This window comes from Diadema antillarum, unplaced genomic scaffold, assembly GCF_040938485.1.
Source record: "Diadema antillarum isolate AM-2024a unplaced genomic scaffold, OU_Dant_1.0 scf00000074, whole genome shotgun sequence".
Classification (NCBI taxonomy): domain Eukaryota; kingdom Metazoa; phylum Echinodermata; class Echinoidea; order Diadematoida; family Diadematidae; genus Diadema; species Diadema antillarum.
Window position 1 is genome coordinate 3795126 of NW_027270963.1, and position 21910 is coordinate 3817035.

At 37.7% G+C, this 21910-nt stretch overlaps 1 protein-coding gene across 1 annotated transcript in view; it reads left to right on the forward strand.

Annotated features, from left to right (window-relative positions):
* The window catches only part of LOC139717319 (calcium/calmodulin-dependent protein kinase type 1D-like), a 157839-nt gene that overhangs the window by 28345 nt on the left and 107584 nt on the right, over positions 1 to 21910 (forward strand). Inside the window, exon 2 of the mRNA XM_071628816.1 lies at positions 16080 to 16211. Coding sequence (XP_071484917.1) covers positions 16080 to 16211 — 132 coding nt within the window. The remainder of the gene's footprint in view (positions 1 to 16079; positions 16212 to 21910) is intronic.

The following is a 21910-nucleotide window of genomic DNA, read 5'->3' on the forward strand; positions in this document are numbered from 1 at the left end:
GTTGTGCCTTTTGCGTATTTTGGATATAGGAATGAAATGTTTTTAATGAGCTGGATGTAATAAAGATTTCGATAGATGAGGAGGTCTTTTTTTTTTTTTAATGCAAGGTCATAAAATCAAATGAGCACTTAAAGTTTTCCTTCCGACGCTGTCATGATCAAAGGGAGGCGAGACAGTTTTCATCGCTGGACAATAGAAGGCATGCTCCTAGCGACCTCCGCGATGTTCATTCAAGCTTAGCGTCAGCGGTCTTCGCACGACCAATCAGTAATCAGGATGCCACACACTGACCAATAAGATCACTCCCTCGTTGGTAGGGGTGGGGTCTAGCTGCGGCGCTAAATACAAATCTTTGGACACGTTTCTGTTACGTTGAAAGTCGGAAAATCATGGCCCAGAAAAACGCTGATTTCTTGCCTTTCCTTTGATCATTAAGCTTCAAAATTTCGGCAGATGATAGATAAAACATTACATTACAAAATTATATCAAATACAGAAATCCGATTGTTTTGACCAATTTTGATGATTTGACTTAAAAATCGATTTTCTCGGCTCAGCCGTCAGCGACTTTAGGATCCTTTTGTTGTAGCGGGTCACATATGGATTCCCTCTACTGGAGAAAGAGGAATGATTTGCTGATCACAGTGTTTTGGTTCCAGCAATCCATCCAATCCAGTGAAGATAGCTCAACCAAGTCTTCATCTAATGAAGATAGTTACATGTAATACACATGTATGTATGTCAGTGACCTATCTTTTTGTGAAATATTGCATATGATTGCAGTGGATTTTCATGCATTGTGAAATGATCGTAAACCAGGGTCTGCGAATAAATTGTTGGCTACTGCACAAGGTTTAAACTCTTTTGAAGACTGTAGCATTCACATGTCATATATATATGCCATATATTATGTAATATTTTTATACGCGTACATTTCACCGTTCATTATGCTGTACTCCCGATTGCAAATTCAGCCACTTGCAAAATTGTCAGAAAGTCCCAATTCACACAAAATTAGACTTGCTTTACATAATACAATGTATATCACGCATACAGTAATTATTTGTCTTCTTGTTGCGCACATCACAATTATGTAATTCTGTACTTTTCAAATTCTTTGCTGCTAAATTCAGAAAGATGTGCTATGTAACGTATAACTGAGAAATGCACCTCTGATATACCATGTAATGAAAAAGAGTGATTAATGATAAAATACTGATGATAATTGGGAACAACATGTAAGACGTATGAGGTCTGCTTTTTTTTTCCTACTCTATGAAAGAAACCAGCAGTTAAACAGAACACGTACATTCTTCTATGTAAAAGTGGAGATAGTTACATGTTATTCTGATGCCTGTTGCTACAAACAGATCACGAAATTGAATAGAAATGTCTCAAGAACATAAGAACATGTCTTACCGGTTTAATGCATACTGGCCTTCTTCTCATCTAAAATGCTCTCTTGTTTTGTCAGTTGATGACACTCGCTATCAATGTAGCCTGTGTCAAATTTCACTGGAAAAAAAAAACTGCAAATGCTTCTAGGAGTGTGAAATAAAAGAGTGTCCTGGATTTGCCTCTGTCATCCTCTGAATGCTTGAGGTGGTTCGTCTCAAGACAAACAGGTCGATGTCATCAAGATGAATGTTACACTCGCGCAATAGATTTGTTATGTCTACCCCTCTAGCTCTCTTTTTTTTTTCAGTTTGTGTGTTGGGGGGGGGGAGGGGGAGGGGGCTTTGGTGGAGCACATTTTTCTGTTTTAGATCATTCCCTCTCCCCCACACCCACTCTGCGATGACGGAATGGATACTACTGCCTGCTTTTACAAACAACGCCATAAAGTCTGACATGTTTGAAACTGAAACCAAATTGCCCAGCTATGATGACACACACACACACACACACACACACACACACACACATACACACAAACCATCTTCCTCATAGAATACAGTTTATTTCACTGTAGATCTTCTGAGGTGTTGATAGAGTGCTTACATAGAAATATATGAATATAATGTTGGATTGGAGTACATAATTAAACCGTCAAGCAGTTCGGGGTGTGAAGACTTGATATGACGGATGATCTGCATGTACAATGTATTTCTATGATACAAATTGTACATTTGATGAAGATTGTTCTCACAATTCATTTGAAATGTTACAAATATTTAAGCAAGAGAAACATATGGACTACTGAAGCATGCTCAATGTCTGTCTTTTGGTATTGAACTTGTTGCAGTTAGACCAAGCTTCCAAATAAATAAAGAGAAAAATGTTAAGTTCTGTTAAAAAAATGAACTGACAAAAGTTGATGTAAATGTTCACATAAATAGTAAATCAATTTGAAAGTATTTTGGTAAACTATGGCTGTAAAAGGCTGATGAAGGTATAGTGTATTAGTAGGAATTAGTATATTGAATTGCCAAATGATATTACTTGAAGCCAGTATAATATGTTTTTTTTTAGTGTAGATTTCAAGAACGAAAAAATACCTGAGGGTTATCCCAGACAGTAAGCAATTATATGATCATGAAGGGAGATGGTCTTGTGCAGATATATTTTGTCCTGTTAAAGAAAAACAAATAGCAATTTGCACATAATTACAAATTGTAGGTCTTTTTGACATTGCATGCTTCGAATTTTATCAAGACTTCATCGGTGAGATCACAGCAAAATCAAGCTTCAGTGTGTTTCATTGTTCAGTATAGGAAATCATCTGTAGTTGGCCTATGGCTGAATGTGTCTAGTAATTAACTGTGCTGAATGTGTAGGGAGATTAAAGGATATTGGTGAGAGGAATGATCAGTTGATCTGAGTTTCACAGCTGCTGTACCTGCTTTGGGATTTTTTTGACAGTAATTATCTCCATGATCATCCAAAACAAAGAGAGTCAGCATCAAAATGTGCGGAGGTGCAGCACGATAATGTGCAGGCTAAACAGTGGAAGAGAGATGTCATGCACTTAAATCAGAGACAACCAAATTATGAATGCTTCATCAAATCCGGCATTCAGCGGTAATGCTGATGTTTGTCCACGCTTAGCAATGATCCTATTGTTTACCCGCCTCACCCACGAGTTAAAACTCCCATCGTTACAGTTGCTGCGCACAATCACGACCGGCGTGGACAATGAGCCGCAAATTTCATTATGCCGCCATTGGAGATGCGAATGTGCATCGGTAATGGATGTGGTAAGGCGGCGGTGGAGTGTGTTATGATAATTGCGCAGAAACGGTCGGGCAGCACGCCCGACCGTCGAGTTCGTAATCAAGCAACGAACGTGTACTTTAGTGAAATAACCCGAGGGTTCACGTAATGTCGTCATCCTGATATGATTCATGATGTGATTGGATTAATGATGCACATGCTTTACCAGATCCATGGAATCTCTAGAGTGTTGTTGCAGGGCCAAAATCTGAATTGTTTTTCATTAATATGTTCCATACATGTACTCATGGTAGCACACCATGCTAAGTGTCTGTTTCATGTGAATACAATACACATATGCTGTGCTCCACTGTGTATATGACACCAAGTTTGCATCAATGCTGTGTGGAATGAAGACACTTGAAAAAAAAATGCATTTGATGACAATTTTTTTCAATAAAGGTCTTCTACATGTATCTTGATACATCTCAGGAATGTTTCATAACAGTGATAACATAGGTAGATAATTTATTTCTCATCTTTTATCATCGATTTCAAGCTAGAACAATTTGTACATGTGTGTGTGTGTGTGTGTGTGTGTGTGTGTGTGTGTGTGTGTGTGAAGTTTGCAGCCTACTTTATCTTCGAATGAATGCTGCTGTGAGCATAAATTAACCTTAATTCTGAGGGGGGTGGGGGAGCAATGCCCTATGGCCGATGGGTGGGTATGAAATTCCACATATATATTATCACATATATTATAAAGGGCAGAAAGGGCCAGCCGTGTTCTACCCCAGAAACAAGCCAGCATTGATGAGAATTCCACATTATTTTATCACCTCATTTCCAGTGCCCATGTCTAGATTAATCTAATCTTAATCTCAGGAACCTCTGTCTAGTTTAAGCATGAAAGAAAACTGACTTGCATCATCAGAGACATTTGAAATGAAATTGTGATGATTGTTGTCATTAAATTCGCCACTAAACCTGACATTTTGGATGTTAGACTTTGATAATGCATATATGCTATTCTAACACAATCAGCATCCATCTGTATAGCTTTGGAGTGTTTGGAAGAGCCAGGGTGAGTGACCATGAATGTCCCTGCCAGAAAAGGATGTTATTGTATCTTGTCTTTGTATGCTGGCTGTACACTGAACATACATCGTAGTCTATGGCTGGGCAGTGACCGAAGATTGTACAGATGTGGGTTTGCTCATAATTGGCCTACAGCAGGTTTCCGAATGGATGGACAGTTGTTTGTGAGGAATGGAGGGGGGGGGGGGGGGGGGTATAGGAGTGATGATGAGAAGGGGGGGGGGCTAGAAGAGTGAGAGCAAAGCAGGCACAGAGAGGAAGAGAGAGAAAGAGGATATAGATGTGAGTTTCTATATCGTTCCGATGAGGTTTTTTTTTTTCTCCCTGGCAAATTTGCGTGGAAATGATGCAGTTCGCAAACCTTGCCATCCGCGGCATGCACCAGGAGCGACATGAAGGCAAAATGCAATAGAGCGGTGTGTAACGTTGCATAGCCTTGGTTTCAGAATACGCCACGCAGAAATAATCTCTTCAGTCATGTGAATGAATGCAAACTGTGTTTACCATCCTGTGAGTGTATAAATTGTTTAAGGAAATTGGGGTTTACATGGAATATGATTTCAGGCTGCTATATCTTAATTGACAAGACAGAAAAGGGGCCAAAAGAAGATAAACGGGTCCAGTACGCCTAACTGGTTGTATGATAGTTGATTTACAGGTATGCACAGACATACGTATAGCAATGTGTGTGCATTTGATTCTTTGCATGTACAGTGTATAGAGTGTATACCCATAGAATCATCTTTTCTTCTTATTTTGGAAGCATCCCAGTTATGGCTAATGTAAGTTACAGTGTTTTAAAACAAAGATGTCTTTTATTGCTTATTTTGCATGTAGGGAAAGGATATGTGATCTTTTTTTTTTTTCTGTGAGAGTCACAACGCAGACTACCAATGTGAATGTACCCGATTTGGGTCAATTAGAACCCAAATTTGTCTGATGGCAATCAAAGACTTGGTGAGTTTGTGTGTGTGTGTAAAAACAATCAATCTTAGAGATGAATCAGTGCTGGTGATGAAAAGTGGTCGCACTACTCATTATCGTATCTCGTGTCGCGGAGTCGCAATGCCCGAGGGAGGCTTTGATGTGCTCGTCAAATCCGTGCAGTGCAGTGGAGTTCACTCGCGGCAAGAGGTCATTATGATGCTGTATACAGGAGTTGGCAGAACGGATGGTTGGTAGAAAAGACCTGTGAATGCATTTTTCTCTGAAAGAGGTACCGGTATGCTAATTACACTCAAAATTCTCTCAACTCTACTCAGGGAGCTTCATGAAGTCTCGTGTACAGCCACTTAACATGGCAATTCATGTTACACCCACAGGTCCTGTTTACTAAATGCCAGTAACTACTGATGTCCTGGGAAAAAAGACAAAGAGACTAATTTCTGATGTGGGACACCAGTACAGAATTAGAAATATTATTAGAAATATTTTGAGAAATGTTATTCTGCAGATTTCAGACAACGGGGAAGACATTATGATTCTGCACATGAGTAGCTTAAGAGGTGGTAGACGGACCTGTAAATTTATTGCTCTTTGAAAGAGATGCTGGTATATACATATGCTCATTATGCTTGAAAATTTTCAACCCTCTTCAAAGATTTGATAACCACTTTGAATATGTAACAATACAGCCATTCAAATTTCAGCCACATTTGATGGTTTCTGAATGCCAATTACTACTGGCGTGCTTAAAAAACAGAAAGAAAGATAGGACAAGTTCGGATGTTGATAATTGGAAGTAGAATATGAAATACTAGGGCTTCTCTTTTATTAGGTCTTCCTCACCAGTCAAATGTCTAAAGTGAGAGTATTCCACTAATGGGATTCCCTAACTAGCTTGCACAAGATTCTCTAAGAATGTGATTGCCCTCGTAAGATTTTGTCGCCGGCAGAGATATAAAGCTTTTTTTTTTTTAAATTTCCTCTTTTTGGCAATGTCTGTTGTGTCTTTTAGCTATGATTTTTTTTTCTTAGCTAAGTGCTACAATGTGATGACACAAATATACAATTTTAGAACCATAGCAGGAAATATAGGAGGCATACTTCACACGGAACTGTGTCAATGTTAGTCAAATATGTCATGTTTTCTTAGTTAAGTACTTCAGCGCAATGAAACATATATTCAACTAGAAAAGCACTCTGAGAGCACAGACCTCCGCAAAGCAGCTACTTTCCACCGATGATCTTGTAAAGAGATTTTTCTCCTCTCCACCACTTGGGAAGTTCAAAGCTCTTTGGGCTCTTTTATAGAGATCGGTGATATCCACCGATAGGCCGGTATACATACTGAAAAAATTGCCCAATTTCCCAATATAGAAGTCTTTGTTACGTCATAAACCCTCAGCTGCACGGCGCGCCTCGCCCTAGCAGAAACTAGAGCACGCACCACGCACTTAAGTGTGCGCATGCAAACCTTAAATACGCGCAGCCTGAGCTCCCAAGTTCATTGACCCTACCTGCCATAATATCAAAAATCCTCCATAAATTCCCAAAAAATTCTCGGATCACTACCAAAAGTTAATCGTTTGTTATTTGTGTCATTCTCAACCTTTCCTGCAAGTTTCATCCCAATCCGTTAACTACTTTTGAGTTATTTTGCACACGGACAAACTAACGAACTAACTAACGAACAAACCAACGGTAACGAAAACATAACCTCCCCCCTTGGCGGAGGTAATTAAAAAACATAGCAAGAAATATAGGATGCATACTTCACACAGAACTGTGTCAATGTTAGTCAAGTATGTCATGTTTTCTTAGTTAAGCACTTCAGTGCGATAAAACAAATATTAAATTTAAAAAACATAGCAGGAAATAAGGAGGCATATTTCACACAGACCTGTGTCAGTGTTTGCCAACTGTGTCATTATTTTATTTGTTTGTTAAAGAGAGCTCATGGTCACATGGTTAAAACATTCCCTACAGTGAATGAGAGGCAGTCTCAGAAGCTGAATATTTGGCAATCCGACCTTCGAAGACACTTTGGACCATTTCCTGGGGTATGTGAGCACCGTCTGCGCTCACTTACGATCAGTGTTTACGGCTAGTCTTTGCATGATGTGAAGTTGACTTTATACTCTCCAGCACCCAAACCACCCATTCCTTTTGCAATTTGCCGTACCAGCTAGAACAGTGTATGTGAATCAGAAGATAGAATCGTTTTATTTCATGATTAGGGTGACGGTGCTGGTTTCTTTTGAACCATGTCGGTATGCACCCTTTGCGGACATTGTCCAAGAAGTTTTTGGTATCGCTGGGCGCCATGCAAAAAATGTGGTATAGTCTTGCCCTTGTGTGAGTGTTTGTGAGTGTGTGTGTGTGTGTGTGTGTGTGTGTGTGTGTGTGTATGTGCGTGTGTGCATGTGTGTGTGTGTGTGCGTGCGTTTGTGTGTCTGTGTGTATGTGTGTATGTGATGAGTTTGAAAGGAATTGCAGGAGTTCTCATTATTGTGATTCTACATCTTTAGCAGAAGAATCTCAGATGGTGTGATGAAGTGCAGCCTTGTGTGAGATGAGGACCAATCATTGGTGAGGAATTCATTGTGTGTAACTCCAAATTTCATTTGGAAATATGGGCATTATTTGTTTCATGACTTTTATGCATCATCTTCTTTTGTGGATGACTGGGTGTGGTAAAACACCCGTGTCCTCAAGTAACCTAGATTGATTAAAGCTGGAATTACACATTTCTCAAGAAACTTTTTTTTTCCGCACTTCTTTGATGGAATCCAGCAATTTAATAAAGAGAGTATGTATGATGTGCAGAAGTCATCAGTTTATTACAGAACAATCTCTAAAGCACAAGTTTTCATTTTTTGGCCTTCAATGTTCAATTTTAATGGTTAAGAATGTGTGAATGAATGAATAATCCATCAATTGCATTGTAACTGTTAAAGGAGTGTACAGTTCTGTTGACTACATGTATAAAGTGCATATATTTTCACTTTTCTAATATGACAGAAGAGCTCTTGACTTGTCTCTTTCAGAAAGCAGTAGGAATAATATCATCCTGAACATTTGTCAATAACAAGTCAAGGGAATGTGCATTTTTCATAAGAAATGAAATTTTGTGGAACCTACTTTATATTTTCCATTAATCATTGTATGTGACGTCATGAACTGTAGTAGTCTTTTCATTCAGCAGTGGCTTCACTGAAACTTTAGAAATTCATAACTTTTCAACAGATTGTTTGATTTTCCTCAAACTTCACCAATGTATGAGTGCTGCATTTACTCAGTCCACACAATTCATTTCCCTTGGTACTTGTTGCTATTATTTTGGCAAGTATGAGCCGGAAAAACCACAACAGGCTTTGGCAAAGTGCTTCTATTTTGAGTCCACAGTTTTTGTTGTTGTTTTTATGAAAGTGCCGAGGATATGGTGACCAATTGTATTTAAGATAGCACTCTCCAAGCAACACTGGAGTAGGCTTCGGAAAAGGCAGGCAAAAATTGAAATAGGCCCCAAAGATTTATGGTGATGTTTGTGGTGATGGCATTCATGATTTTAAAAGCTCTCATATCTAGCTGCCTTGAAATACTATGGCCACTGTACATTTATGAAAGACTTTCAGTTGGCAGTGATCGAGTTTAGCTAGAGAATCTCAATCGGGCATTTTTCGGGCAATAACATTGCAGAAGCTTTTAGGGGAAGAGTGGAATTCACTAGTCTGAGCTACATACGACCTCTGTGACAGTTGCTCTTGTGTCCAGACACACACTCCTAAGACCACTGATGCAAAACAGTTGAAGAGTTGAGCCATCGGTGGTTTGTATAGAGTTACATGGCTTTTTGAGAGACTTGAAAGACTGACTTGGTTTGAATTGTAGATCTCGCTTGAGGCCATAAAAAGTGAATTATTCACATCGACACTCCAGAATTCCAGAATATTTTTACCCCCACTCAGAGCCAGAGGGTCTCAAGTCCTACTTGTGCATTATCAGTGATGTTCTAGCATTCATGACCTAGTGCATTAATTATGACAATTTGCTTTAATTTAGGTAAATGCTTGTACAGTCTATTGACTCTCTACCTTCATTTCAATTTTCTAATTAATTTCAATGTCTTCATAGATTGCCTTTGTTTTCTTGCCTTTTCTTTTCTGGCAAACACTATTGTGAACTGCATGTAGATGTAATGTATGTAGGCATTCCTGCTCCTGTTAATTGCATGGGCTTATTACAGAAGCCAAGTGAAATAAAGGCCTGACCATTTACAGATTCTCAATAGGAAGAATTTTGCTGAAAAAGAGAGAATTATGCCCAACATGTTTGTACACAGCATCAAACACTCTCTATTGTCATTTGTTGTTCTCAGTGTGTTGAAGCCTAAACATTATGGGTGGATGTGAAAATTTCAATATGTCATGTACATAGCAAGATTTCTGTTCAAAAAGAAAGCCAGGCTGATGTAAAAAAAAATGTTTTAACTTTTATGTAGATCTACATTCTCTCTAAGAATGTAATGAATAATATCAATCAAATATCTGTTTCAACAAAATGCATGTTGGACTTTAAATTAAGTGGGGGTTAGCAAATGACTTACGAGAGACTAAGTATGCTAAGTTAGGTGTTTTTGGCTGTAGTGATGGATTCACATTTCAACCTTTCAACCTTTTGGCACATGGATGAAATTCCTGTGATGTCAGCATCTACTCACTGAAGGAAACGAGACATTTCACAATGATATTTTGTGTGAGATTAGAGAAGTTATTCATATTTTTAATTGGAATCTACTGGCAGGGTAGATAATTTCAAAGATGGTTTCCCCAGGAGTTGATACCTGTAGAGCAAGATGATTGCTGTATGAACTTCATTTGAGATTGACATACACTGTATTACTGATCATGATAATGTGTTTTTGGCCTCTTAGAATTGTGTGATAAGTGGAACCTGTGGTAATACCATGTAGTATTATGATATCAAAAGAAACACCCTAACCAACCAATCAACCAACAACTATCCTGAGACTGTTCTAGATATATCGGGTAAAAGTAAGAAATACTACAGTAAAGCAGTAACTTCAGAGAACATATCGTCATTTTATTAATGTTCCTATTTCACAAAATTATGTTTATTCTATTCAAAGCATGGTACAAAAGGTAGTAATTGTAGCATAGGGGCATACCATCATAAAGGTGGATGTTAGTGAATTTTTGTGACTCTGACAATTTTGCAAAAGAGGGCATTACATAGAATATCAGAAATCATTTAGTTGAGAAAATAGCTTCTTTTTTTAATGAAACCCCAGACTTTTAACAATTGACACCACGTATTTTGCAAAATGAATTGTGGTTTTACTTGCACATATTAGGCTCATTCAGAACTTACTTGTTTTATACCATTCAGAATTTCCAAAATCAATCAGTTAATAATTATGTAGAATTTGAATTTAGGCATTTTTTTTATTCACTTCATTGATAGACGTCATGCAGTTAAGTGCCCTAAATGCATGAAATGTAAACTTTCCATGTGATTAGAGAACAAAATGTATTCTTGTCTGCCACAACTAATACATTAAGTATTTTCCCCCAATTTATGCATTGTAATAGTACCATCATGACACATTACGTCAAGCTTCATTGCAGTAGGTGCTATTGATTTCACAGTGTCAAATAGCAAATTGACTACCGAGCACCACCGATGCTCTCCTTTATCCTTCGTATTCACTTGGGGCTGTGCCATTGGTTAGACCCCACTGCACAGTGCATCGGATTCCAACGACCCCCCCTGATACCACAGGCGGTCCTCCATTAATGTCACCAGCCACTCGGCTGGGCCCGAGAGAGAGCATTCCTGAGTGTCCAGCAACAAATTAGGCACTGCTGGCTCTCCCCCGTTGGGTCGCCATGGTGCTTGACCGCCTTGCGGATGATATGAGAACAGATCTACAAATTGGACCCATTGCCCCAATGGTTTGATACACACATGGTGGTTGCCCTAAATGCCACACTTGATCATACTGTGATGACAAAATGTGTCATGACGTGCAGATAATCATTCTGAAACCAATACAACTCCCCCCCCCCTCCCCTCAACCCTCCCTCCCCTCAATCCCCCCTCCCCTCAACCCTCCCTCCCACTGCCCCTCTCCCTTATAAAATAATAAAAAGAGAGTATACCACTGTAAAAACATCGGTGTTAGATTTAACACCATGGGTGTTAAATCTAACACCGATCAAACTTCAATAGAGGACCACACCCACAGGTGTAGAAAATGCACTGTGATGGTGTTGAAAAGTGTTCACCTGACACTTCGTGGTGTTAATTTGACACTGTACCTGGTGTTATTTTGACACTGTACTGGTGTTAATTAAAAACTGACACCACATGGTGTTGATTTGATATTTGTTGGTGTTAATATCAATGGTTTAACACCCGTCCAGCTTCAATAAGAGACCACACCAGCTGGTGTTACTTTGGTGTAAATTTATTTTCACATTTTTTCAAAAAACTAGTATTTTAATGTCAAATTCTTGATCGTCTTGTTTAAATTAAAAATCAACAAGAAGTGCAGTTACTAAGAAACTCTTCAAAAAACAGTTTTATATTTGAAAATGACACCCGGAGGTGTTAATTTAACACCATAAATGAGCACCGAAAATTTAACACCAGCTCGGTGTTCACTATTTAACACCGGACTTTTTGCAGTATAACATTCCATGTGAGCTTATTACTGTGGACTTTGGAATACAGGTCGCCTTTATCAGAGTTTGCATACTTGTTACTTATGTTTGATTTTGCGTGACAAATTATAGCTCTTATCTACAGATATTTTGGTTAACTTGCAGTGTGTGATGTTATTGCGACTGTGATGAAAGGTCACAACTGCAGGTGTGCTTACTTTGTACATGAATATGCTGAAATCTGTTTAGCTGAAACCTTTTGTATGGATTAGATAGTTGCATATTTAGGTGTCATCCCAATTGTTTGTTTAAGTTTGTCAAAGAACAACATAGGGAATAGTATACATACTATAATCCTTTGGCAAATTTAAGCTCAACCTTACAGCATGTATGGTTTTGTACATTTCTGGTGCCTCTTTCAGTCTATAGGGTGCTTTGCAATTTCCTTTGGATGGAATGATAGTCTTCTGTCTCAAGTACTGCATATACGCCATATCATTGTGATGTATTTGTGAGTTTCAGGGGGAGACTAATATTTGCAAAATTGACAAGATTGCCAAAATATTTCTTCATGTAATGCCAATGCAGTATATATATATATTGTCTCCAAAGTTGGTATTGCTAACTTTGCTTTGTGATAAAGGGATAATGCCAAGTTGCATTTTATCTCATTCTGTACCAGTAGTTCTCAAGTAGAGTGAATTTAACTGCTTGCCAAAGTGTCATTTCATTATGCTCAAAAGGGTAGAATATTATGGCCTCTAAATTTATGGCATATACAGTGAATACTTCACAGGTTTAGATTGGTGTTTGTCTGAGATGAGCAGCCATTTTGTGCCACAATGACCCACATTTCCTCTGATGCAATATTTTCCACATGAAGGCTTTGATGTCATATGTTAGTGTAGGAAGCACAGAGACTTCTAGTGAATGTTATATGTGTATATATATATGTATACATATAGCCCACATATACATGTATGCTAGTGTGTAAGGTATATAAGTTCACTTGCAAATAATACTGTTTTCTGTAATATATTACAGTTTATGAATGCTTCCTTTCCTACAGCCTAGTAACAATGCATTTCATTCGCCTGCTCCCTCCGATTAAATTCTGTAGGCAGGAATTAAGTTTCACTCAGTTGGTGCTAGGTAGGGCAAGCCTACAGCAAGCTTTGTGGTTGTTAAGGCCAACTTCTTTGAACAAGGCATGCATGAAATCTGAATACGTTACCAAACTGGTCCCTTGTAGGTATTTTGTAGAGCCATCAATATATTCAGATCAAATGACAGAGTTCAAGTATTTTTCAGTGCCATGCACTTTACGAACAAGAGGAGGATGAAGGTGGCACACCTGTAAGTAGCTGCAAATGCATTATGCTGTCATCATCTCAATTAGTTTACACAAGAGCTCTTTCCAATGCATGTTAGCCAGCTGGTAGAGACAGCAAATATAGTCATAATCATATATCCTTATATTTACTAGTCTATATCTATCTATCTATCTATCTATCTATCTATCTATCTATCTATATATTATATACTTCTATACTTCTATATAAACTTTCTACATGTGGATCTGTGTTTTTAGAGAAAGATACAGTAGGCAGAGGGGATAGAAAAAATGAGCACACGAACAAGAGAGAAGAGAAACTGAAAGTTTGATAACTGTTCAAAAGGAAACTATTCTTATGCTGCTCATTCATTGCCTGATAAAAAAAAGAGGGAGTACAAACATGCCTATGCCAAAGTCCTTGTAATGCTAACTGTGTCATCAATAGATATATATGTCAATACATTTTAGGGTATTTAATCACAGTAGAATAAATGCATTTAGTGAGTGTTTGTCATTACTGAAGAAAAAAGTTACCTTTACTTCATTTATATCAGTATGAAAAAAAAAAGAGTGAAAAGACATTTGCTCTTTGAATATACACCGTAAGTTTATTAAAGAGTAGCTTCAGATAAAAGAGAAGAGAGAATTGGCAACGTTAATGAATATTACCGCTAAACATCACATAAGCAGGTACAGAACAAAGTGCATGACTGCTAGAGGAATTGCGGCGTCGCCTTTGGCGATAATTGAAGAGAGTCATGCACTCTCAGCATCAGGTTTGTGTTATTCCGATAAGCGGCGATAACCTACCAACTTTTTAGGGGAGGTTTTTATGAGATGAGAGTGGGTGAACTTTGATATTCATACCGCCGGCGTGATGGAAGATAGAAAAAAGGCTCAACTTTTTTTTTCTTTTTTTTTTGTAGTGTAGGTGATGGCTGCACTCCCCCCCCCCCCCCCTCCATATCTGGCACCCCCTACATGTAAGTGCTGGGTCATGGTCTCCAGATAGGCATGGCTGTAACGCATTGATATTGAGATGCATGACATGTTCTTGATATATATAAAGGGTCCTTAGATAGGGGGATGATATTCGTGATTACATTGATATGTGTGAAGTGTCATCGTGAAATAAACCAGAGACATAACAGTATTCTTTGAATATCATGTTAAAGAATTCTCGATTAGCAGGAGTAGAAACAGCTTTTTGGAAAGGCTGTGACTGCAGCGACAACATTCGTACAGACTGTTGATGCAGCTCCAAAAGTGATATTGCAATTGTCGGTTAATATGAAACTAAAAAATGGAAGCAACAGATATTGTATGGGTAGAATTGAAACTATGCAAAATTCCTCGTGGTGCTAAAGATAAAAAAATAGGACTTGCACTTTTTAGAGGATAGTTACACAAGTTTATGAGCAAAGGACTTGGTCTGAAGAGGGACTTGCTATATTATTGTATGCTGCAATATTCATGCTTGGCAGTAGTCAAGACCAAAACTTTTGTAAATCATGAATTGATTTCTGTGATATATTGCAAGTGTCAAGTCCTTTCTTGGCGGATCCAGGTTTCAGGCAAGACATTTTTTAAGTGTCAAAACGTGACCTTACGTGATCTCATGTTTAATTCATGATGAGGTCGTTGACTTTTGTATTTGACTCTTAAACTCGCCTGCAGCACTCTCTGTCAGCTGCGTGTGTGTGCTGCCTTGAATGCAAATGTGACCCGCCTCTGCCTTCACCCTGACAGAATGCAGATTTTGAAGCTGAGAAAATGTCAAAATTCGGTTGCTTTGTTGTAACATAGAGATCAGATTTATTTTTTCAAAAATCTTAAGATGTTTTTGGCTAAATAATGTCTGAATCACAAAGCCTTTGAAGAATATTTTCAAATCAAAATATCTGATTTTTATGAAGCATGTTTATAAGGTATTTGAACCAACAGATAATGCCAAATCTCCTCCTGCTTGACTGAGTCTAAATTTCAGACTTGTGGCCCGCTTTCATACTGTCTATAGGTGGTAGGGTTTTGAGCATAATGTTGGAGAAATCATGTAATGTCGGAAAGCTTAGAGCCTGGAATATATGATAATATTAGAACCAGAATACTGTAAAACGAGTTTGTTCGCGTGCATTTTAATTTCGTGAATTTCGCAAGCACCAAGATTTGCGAAATTAAAATGCATGCGAAATTTCTTGTCTACACTATATGCATTGAACGCCAGTGGCAATTCGTGAAAATTTCTTGCCACGAAAAAGGCTGCCGGCTCCAATTCACGAAAATTTTGTGCCGCGAATATATCATGTTTTACAGTATAGATGTTTGACAACCTAATCAGGCTGTTGTAGTGACCAGTCACATATAGATGTCTTTATATCTGCTGTTTGTAATTATACTTCAATTCTATTCTTATTTTGTGGGGAGATATTTTTTACCTTTATTGTGAGCTGGATTTTTAAAGATGTTATTCTTGATGCATGTTCATGTGTTTAAATGCCTCTCTTTATTTGTATGATACAGTATGTTGCAAGCTTAAGACTTGAAAGTGATTAGTGGTTGTCATGTTACAATATGTTTGGTATTAACGTGTTGAGGACGAGTCCCAAGTAAACTCGGGCAGGCGTCTATGGGAAATGCATGTTGTAGCAAAATCAGTCCGTCCTCAACGGGTTAAATTGGAACTTTTTGTTTGTGTAGCAGTTTTGTGAAACATCTATAGATGATTATGACTGAATTCTTTCAACTCTTGTATTTGGTTTGTTTCCAACAGGCTTTTCTATCTTTTTTTTGAAAGGAGTTGTACTCTTGCAGAAGCTGCTTGTCTTAATAATCTCAGTATTTTTCTTCTGTTTTTCATCTTTCAGGGGTGCCTTTTCAGAGGTGGTTGTGGCAGAAGAGAAGAAGAGTGGAGAGTACAGAGCCATAAAATGCATTGAGAAGAAGAAGATCAAAGGAAAGGAGGATACATTGGAGAATGAGATATCCATACTCAAGCAGTAAGTGGGAAAAGCTGACTTTCAAAATAGTCTTTGTATAGTATATTTGTATAATTTCATATATTATATATCATATATATATATATTTACATATGTATATGCCTATATGATATTATAGATAGCATAATTGTATATGTATTTATACATGTGTTCATAGTATGTTATATGTTATATATATATGTATGTAATATATTCATATGTCCTGAAGAGAAACTGCAGATCCTGCTCAAAGTGATTGTAAAAAGCAGAGAAGAGTCAAAGAAAATAGAATGGTAAGAGCTTAACACTCATATTATTAGACAAAAGTAACACATTTTATGGCATTGTACATTTTCATATGCAAGTTGTATGTGAATCTTTGCTAAATCTCTCTTTTGATATTAATTCTAAAAGACATAATCAGTTCATTCAATTTGCATGATATGGATGACTGATAGCCATTATAAATGAAAAACTAAAAGCTGCTGAATTCTCTTTGTTTTACTTCATCTATTTGATACAACAATCTAAAATGGGGAAGAGGTTCCCTTCTGCTAACTTCAATGTGTGCAGAATTTTGATGGGCTCACTGTAGCTTTATATGGCAACACTCTTTTCACATGGGACATGATCGTAGAACAAGATCGAGTATGGGAAATTGTGGGAAATTTTCTGTGTGTGTGATAAGGTAATTATAAGGAGTGGATAATTTTTGCCAAATTTTCATAATGAAGTTCAGAGGGCATTTATTAGTGGTCAATTAGCAAGTGCTATGAGTATTGCAGAGTCCTGACAAAGTTCCCACCCCCACCCCATGGGGGGGGGGGGGGGGGGTAAAAGCAGTTACCTCATGATTCTGCAACTGTGTATTCCATGCTGGATGCATGCAATAAAGTATAGACTTACAAAATGAAAACACCGAAGGATTCCAATCACATGTCGCAGCCATGCCTGATGGTTGTTAAAGCTGCGATCAAATGTGACAACAACCATTTTGGATATCAAGTGTCATCCATCACATGAAATTTTGTGGAAGTTGAAGGCATTTGCCTTGTCAACAAACTCGGCAGCATCCATACTAAGTTGGTTTTCAACTTGCAAGATGCATCTTTGAATAAACTCAAGAGACATAGGACATTTTTATAGCTTTGTTAACTCAGCTTCCCCAGGGTCAGCTGAGAACTTCACAAACACACAAACACAAATGCCTGCACAGATGTAAATGCTCACAAAACAGTGATACAAATGCTCGCACACGCTCAGAGACAGTAGTGCAGATCTCAACTGCACTCACACATAATTACACACCATGCAAACACACGCACTCATAAACAGTGACACAGATGCAAACACAGAGTCATGAATGGTGTACACACATGTAGATACACACTCAAGCAAACACTCACAAACGATTACACAGATGCAAACACTCACTCGCGAACGCAAGCATTCACAGATGTAAGTGTACACCCCAAAAACTCCTCATAGGCTCATTCAAAGAGTTAGTTCATAACTTGGAAAAGAGAAGTAACATCAAGCAATTGGAATAGAGGGAATTCTATCCTGATAGTCTGTACCCCCCCAAAAAAAAAAAAAGAGAAAGAAAGAAAGAAAGAAAGAAAGAAAGAAAGAAAGAAAGAAAGAAAGAAAAAATGTTTATTTGGCCATGGAGCAAATTGTCTTCACCCTTGCCAAAGTGCGGGGACACCTTCCTATTAAAACCTCATACAACATTTTCTTTAGTTGAATCTTGAAGTAGATGGGGGCACGTTCATGAGTACAGTACGTGAGAGACAAGGGTGTACTGTAAAACTAGAAACAATCGTGGCATGAAACTTGCGAATTGGAACGGACGGCCTCTTTTAGCAGCATGAAACTGTTACGAATTGCCTCTGGCATGTACTGTATTGTGTAAGGCAAGAGCTTTCGCAAATCTTGGCCCCTCCCAAAATTTCGTGAAAGTTTCATGCATATGAAAATTGCTGGTTTTACAGTACAATCAGAGGGGAGTGTGTGCTATTTCTATAGATGCAAAGGGTGGACTCTTTGCTTTACTTGACCCCCTTGGGTTGGAGAATTCATGGCTGTCTCAAATGGTTCATGTCAAATTCCTGGGGCAATTCCGCTGAAATTGTAGTCAGACGCGACAGACTGACCGATTGTGTTTGTAACGCACTGACAATATCGCAACCTACATTTGGAATGAGGCGTATTGTGAGATTCTCAGATCTACTTCCGAAAGCTCTCACTCACTGCTCCTCTTCCGTTATTTCCTATCCTCGGCATTATAATATGTGGGATGGTGATTTGCTGTAGCACCTTTTTCCCCCAATGTGTTTTTGTCTCTTACACCCGTGGAATTCCTAGTCTGTTCCTTGAGGAATCTGAAGTGAAAATTTTCTGTCAATGTTGTGAAGGATTAAAGACGCGGTGATGTTGAATTTACTAATAGTCGTAGTAACCCTGACAGTGATGATAAAATTGTTGTATACTTACTGTGTGCATCATATATATATACCACACTCGTGAGCTTGTTCTTTTTTGCAAAAAGATGGTTTCACCAACAGAAACTATGCATGTTCCACTGAGAAATAAATTGTAAATAAATCTTTATAAATCCACATTCGTGATTGTAGCATGTGAGTTACTGCAAGAATTCTTGTGTCACTTTGTACAGGAAAAAAAAAATCTCTTCATATATGACTGTGTTGCCATTATCCAAAAATATGTGCTTAGGATTCCATTTAAGGTCTATTGGGAAAGACTATCGGTGCGGCATGCCCAAAGGCTCGAATTGTGAATGCCCTGTTGTGTGGCTGAATGTTAGATTAGGCGAGTAATCCGAGCTGAAAATTGATCAGTCTGGGTAGTGTATTTTAGCTCAAACATTCTTGGAGGCCCCGAGCAAGTGGAATGCAGTGGTGCTGAGATGGCTGCGGAAGGTTGTCCTTAGCACTGTTTGGCATGCACGTTTTATGCCACAACCAATTGCGTGGGCGAAATTGGACAATTTTTTTTCGTTTTACATAACCATATATGACCCATCGCCATGAGATAGCCCGTGAAAGTCGTAATTGCAGAACATTCATTTTCATATTCCCCGGACCCTGAGCCTCATTTGATACATTCATATCGCACTCACTTCAATGTGTTCATCATGCATTCTCACACCAATTGTGCAGAGTCGTGGGCGAGAGTTGAGGCAAATCACATTTAAAGCCTTGCGTTTATTGCTGTGCGCTGGCCGTCAGGTACACGATGTCCTTAATCTACGCGTAGGTGTGGCGGCGACGCCATGCTACAAATTACGGGGGAAATGTTTTGGCTGCCATGTGTCAAATTCTATCGGATTTGGTGAACACATGGAAGTGATATCTGTGGTGAGTCATGTTAATCAGACCCAGGGATGGGTCACTATGAGGGGAGTGTGAAGAGGGCACACATACCACTGCATCTTGGCTCCTCTACTGTACAATTAAAGTGGGGTGTAGAGAGTAGAGAAATTAACCCATTGCTTACAGGAACAAGAGGGTGTTTCACACACACAAAAATAAGTTGATCTTCAAGTTAAGATTGACTTTAAGGGATTGTATAGTTTTGGTTGAGATCTAACTTCAGGTTTCTAAATTTTTTTTTGATGAGATAATGAAAAATCTTTTATGAAATATGAAAGAGCTAACTTTAGGTTTCTAATTTTTTTTTTGGTGATATAATGAGAAACTTCTTATGAAATGTGAAAGAGCATGTAATTCCAAGAGAGATTCAACATTTGATGAAAATTTGTGTTGAAATGGCTGAAATATCCAAAACAGAGCAATCTTAATAAAAGGTGGGACCTACCTTTTCTTTATTAGGATCGCTTTGTTTTACTTTTTTTTTTGATGTCTCAGCTATTCTAAAACCGATTGTCAACTAATGAATTCCTGTAGTAGTCTGTATTATTTCATAAGTCATGTCTTGTTATCTCGCAAAAAGTTAAAAGCCCAAACTTTATTTCCACCAATACTATACCCTCCGATTAAAATTATGGTATGACATGTAACATGCATCTTCAAATTATATTTCGAATTCCAAATGAAAATGATGACTTTTTTATGCAGCTGTTAATATACAAGATAAAGTAAGTGACAAAGTCCCTTTTCTGTAGACTTTGATAACAATTTGAAGTGGATCCTGAAAATATTGATTAAAACTGAACTGGGAAACCAATGGCATACCTTGATATAGATATATAAGCTGATCTTATGCTGTGTGTTGAATGTAGGAGGACCAACAAAGGATTTCAGACACACATGTACAATGCGTGGTTAAATGAAAAACAACACGAAAGGATAAGGGTAGATTAGTTCCTGAGCAGAGATGTAGATTTGATGGCATATTGTGTTTCACTAGAAAATGAAGGGAGAGAGAGAGACGGACAGACAGACAAACAGACAGGCAGAAAGTGAAAGAGATGATGATGATGATGTATGTGTGTATATATATATATATATATATATATATATATATATATATATATACATTCACACACATATATGTGTGTGTGTGTGTGTGTGTGTGTGTGTGTGTGTATATATATATATATACACACACGCTTAGTCGCAATTTTAGAGGGTATTGAGTTACTGGTATCATGATGTACAGCTCCATCTCCTCCACATTATGGTGTCAATTTTACATTGTTTTCACTCTCAGTAAAATGTCTAAGACTTAAAACTACAAGGGTGCTATTTTACCCTATATTTGGAACAATGCTTCAAAATCTACCCACTTCTGATGAAATGAACTTTTCATTTCATGAAAATTGATTGCTTCGTGTTTATTCACGCTCAAATCTTACAATGCAATATTTAGTATACTTGTCATCTGACTACATAATTATATAGATACGTCTATACTTGTATATATTTTGATGTGTGTTGCCAAATTATTAGAATTATATGGTACAATGTACTTGAAAATAGAGGAATAGAGAATAGTGTGTGTTTTTGTTTGTTGCCAGGTCATTAGAATTTCATGATACAAAGGAAGATGGTGAAGGTCGAAAAAAAGGGTGACCCAGAGAGAATGCAAGGGGGGGGGGGATATTTGTGTGTTTTTTCTGCATTAAACAGGATTTATTTATGACTTCAGGAATGAGAGTTGACAGAAATGGAAAAAAAAAAGGAGAAAGAACAGGTTTGTGTATGTAGGCGTGTATGTGTGTTGGTGTGTTGCCTAGTTGTGAAAACATGAAAATATAATATTAATAGTGAAGGATGGAATGGGAAAAAGTATATTTATATCTATATCTATCTATCTATCTATCTATATATATATATATATATATATATATATATATATATATATATATGTATATATTTATATATATGTATATATATATATATTTATATATATATGTATATATGCCTATATAGACAGATAGAGAGAGAGAGGATATATATATATATATATATATATATATATATATATTTGTGTGTGTGTTTGTGTATGCGTGTGCATGTGTGTGTGTGTGTGTGTGTGTGTGTGTGTGTGTGTGCTTGTATTGGAAGGAGAGAGAAAAAAGAGTACAAGATAAAGCCTAAAACATTGACAAAAATTTGATCAGGCAAATTGTAAGTGACGGTGGGTGCACTGTATTTTAACATCTACTGTAGACAAGCAGACAGCATCAAGTACTGAAAGGGCTTTAACGTACCGAAAATATCAAGGCAGCGTAC